Genomic DNA, 3624 nt, shown 5'->3' with positions numbered 1-3624 from the left:
TTAGCTCAGCGGCAAAAGCGCCTGCCTGGCAAGCACAAGGTCGTGAGTTCGGTTCCCGGTACCGGAGAAAAACCAAAAAAAAAAAAAAAAAGAAAAGGCAAAGGAAAAATGTCCTAAAACTTAAATCTTTTGATTTTTCTTTTTGCTACTGCTGGTTTGAAAGAGCCCTCTAGTTAGCCTGTCTTCACATTTTCTTTGTGTTCCTGTATTTTCTTTAACTCTTGAGCAGATAGTTTGATTTGGAGAGGGGCCACCACAGTGTTCCCTGGCAGTAGCTGGTCTTCTGTATTTCTGTCTCTCAGGGTGTAAGCTTCTCTTTGACGCTGAGCACAGCAGCCATCCCACTGTACTGACTTGCTTCCGAAAGAAAGGCAGTATCTCGTCCTCTGATAGGTTTCTTTGCGGAGTAGATTTCAACAAGTCTTTCTTTTCTTTTTTTTTTTTTTTTGTCTTTTTTTGAGACAGGGTCTCGCTATGCAGTTCAGGCTGGCCTTGAGCTCACTTTGCATCCCAGGCTGGTCTTGAACTTGCAGCGATTCTTTTGCCTCAGCCTCCCAAGTGCTGGGATTACAGGTGTGCGCCACCACGCCTGACAACATGTCTTTCTTGTCAGGGGTTTATTGAGACACTTTTTGTGCATTAAAACACAAGGTGCTGATCTGCAAAGGTGATGCCTTCACATAATGCTTCTCTTTGGAAATGCAGATAGGTACCTTAACAAGTGTATCCCACTGCTATTAGGCACCAATATGATGCCAATATTATTTCAAAAGATACTGCAGAGCAAATAAATATATGAGAAAATACTGAATATCACTTTCCATTTGAGAGATGCAAATTAACACTAAGATTCCATCTCACTCCAGAAAGAAAGGCTGTTATCAAGAAATCAAACACTGGAGGGGTTGTGGGGAAAAAGGAACCTTTCTCCACTGTTGGTAGGAGTATAGACTGGTGCAAGCACTGTGGAAACCAATATGAAGATTCTGCAAAAAACTAAGACTAGAGGTTCCATTTGACTCAGCTATTTCCCTTCTTGGTATCTTCCCGAAAGAATTAAAAGCATCGTACCACAGTGATTTGTGCACACCCATGTTTATAGTGGCACAATTTATAATAACTAAATCTTGGAAAAGCCCAAATGCCCATCAGCTGATGAGTGTATAAAGAAGATGTGGCTTTTTTTTTCTTCATAGTGGAGTACTACTCTACCATAAAGGATGAGCTTGATACATTCCTATCTAAATAGATGCACCTTGAGACCATACTCCTAAGTGAAATAAATTGGACACACATGCTCAAATACTGTGTTATTTCTCTGGTGTGAGAAAAATGTGTAAATAAGGACCAAAATGTATAATAGATATTGGGAAATGGGAAGAGAATATTCAAATGAGAAGGGGAACAAGGGAGTAGGGAGGGGGAAAGGAAAAAGGGACAAGAAAAAAAGAACAGAAACAATGTAAACAAAGCTTTTGTAAATAGCAAGAGGAAGAGGGCTTGAGGGGAGGGGAGGGGAATGGGAAAAAAAGAAACAGCAAGATATATCATGTACAGGTACAAATTCCCTGTGGTGAGTGTTATTATGTATATCTAAAATGTACCAATAAAATAAAACACACACAAGATACTGCAGAGAACTCCCTAGCAACATAGCCTTCTCTAATTTTTCTTTCCAGGGCACTAAGACTTTAATAAAGCTAAAAATAACATGTCAAACAGTGACATGTCTGGCCTACTGATAGTAAAGAAATAATTATTGAGATACATTACCTTGTGAATATGAAAGCATTTGTTTGGTGTCTTTTGTTGTTACTATATGTTACTATATGTGTCTCATTCTGCTCTTTTCATGTTTTACTCCAAGATGCCTTTTTCTTGGTGTTTGAGTAGGTGCATTGTCCCAAGGCTCCGGGTGGTAGAAACCACCTGCTTTCAGGTTGTGAGAAGATGGAAATTAAGAGCAGCTGGGACTGGTGCTTGCTTCTGGAAGACGGCATTACACTACCTTATCAAGAGGACAGCTGTGTTTTCATTTCAGAGCTAATGCTCAAGCCTTCTTGCTAAATATAAACTTTGCGTGTTAGGATGTGGTATTTTTCAATGAAAAGGTCACATGGATTACTTTGTTTTCTTTTCTCTTACTTCAGCTTAAGCCAATCCAAATACGTTCAAATCCACTGTCCACGTATAATCAGCAATTATGGCTGACATGTGTCGTCGAGTTGGATCAGTCAAAAGGTATGGGGCCTGACATTTGGGGATGGTTTTTCTAGTGCAGACTTGCGTGTGGTACTGTGGTTTGAAACCAGTGCCTTTGTACTGACTACATCCCTGGACTGTTTTTGCTTTTTTATTTTGAGACAAGGTCTTGCTTCATTGCCCAGACTGGGCTTGAATTTGTAATCTTTCTGCCTCAGCCTCCCAAAGTGCTGGGATTACAGGCATCTGCCACCAAACCCAAGCTGTCATATTTAAGAGGTTGAAGGGACTTTAAGGTATTTGGACAAGTGCTGAAAGTGTGTAAGGACACTCATTATTATTTATAACAGCAATAAGTTGAAGCCCTTTAAATGTCTCCCCACAGGAAATATAGTTCTGATATATTTCTGGAGAGCACCTGACAGCCTAGCTCAGTGGAGATCTGGGAGCGAATTAAGTCCTAATGCCTAAGGCAGCGATTGTGCCCCTCCGGGACACTTGGCAGTGTCTGGAGATAGTTTGGTTGTCTCAGCTGGGGAGGAAGGAGTGTTACTGGCATCTCATGGGCAGAGGCCAGGAATGCCATTAAATGTCCCGCCGTGCACAGGACGGACACCTGCAGCAAGGAATTATCCGGCCCAGGGTGTTGCTGGTGCCAGGGTTGAGGAACCTGGCCTAAGGCATCCATTGTGTAGCTAAAATGACACTTTCCTAAATGCCACTAATTTTGTGTTGTCTTTGAGAGAATTGAGAAATGGTCAGCCAAATTATTTTGAGAATAATAATTTTTTATTATTATTATTATTATTATTATTATTACTCTGATTGAGAAGAATTTCAGTAGATAACCTTATAAGTATAGTAAATGAAGTAGAAAAGTACATATTACTAAAAAATAGCCCCTTTTTGGTAATATTTTAAAAAGCAAAACCAACGTTTTACAATTGTGTATTTGTGAGTTTAAAAAATGACCTACAAAGGTGTGCACAAAAATGTTATTTATAGTTGTGTCTAGGTGGTGGAATTGTAAATGCTTACTGCCATATTTATTTCTTTTGGTTCTCTGACTTTTTATAATGAGAATACAGTTACTATTTTAAAAAATTGCATTAGTGCATGTTTGCAGTGCATGATCACATGCCTCTGGGGGAACTGGCACACACGCGTAATACATGCTCATGCCCCTCCCCTTCTTCCTCGCTTCTTCCAGCTTTTGGTCTTCTTCCCATTTGCAAAAGCTCCGTGTCTGTGTTTTTTTTGTTTTTTTGTTTTTTTGTTTTTTTATTTTTTATTTTAAAGAATAAAAGAAGGATAACATAATAATAATAGGGGGGACTTAGCAAATTACAGACAAAATGGTAGGAAATTATCAATGGTTATCATTTTACATATTATTGTCTACAAAATAGTTTCTCAGGAAAA

At 39.2% G+C, this 3624-nt stretch overlaps 1 protein-coding gene across 3 annotated transcripts in view; it reads left to right on the top strand.

Annotated features, from left to right (window-relative positions):
* Positions 1 to 3624, top strand: part of Tmem181 (transmembrane protein 181) — a 70880-nt gene that overhangs the window by 32916 nt on the left and 34340 nt on the right. For all 3 annotated transcript variants that reach the window (XM_005390520.1, XM_005390521.1, XM_013517386.1), the window contains exon 4: positions 2151 to 2241. In XM_005390520.1, the coding sequence (XP_005390577.1) occupies positions 2151 to 2241 (91 nt within the window). The remainder of the gene's footprint in view (positions 1 to 2150; positions 2242 to 3624) is intronic.

This window comes from Chinchilla lanigera, unplaced genomic scaffold (genome assembly GCF_000276665.1).
Source record: "Chinchilla lanigera isolate Chin_1 unplaced genomic scaffold, ChiLan1.0 scaffold00038, whole genome shotgun sequence".
NCBI classification, from domain to species: Eukaryota; Metazoa; Chordata; class Mammalia; order Rodentia; family Chinchillidae; genus Chinchilla; species Chinchilla lanigera.
This window is presented reverse-complemented; position numbering and strand designations above follow the sequence as displayed.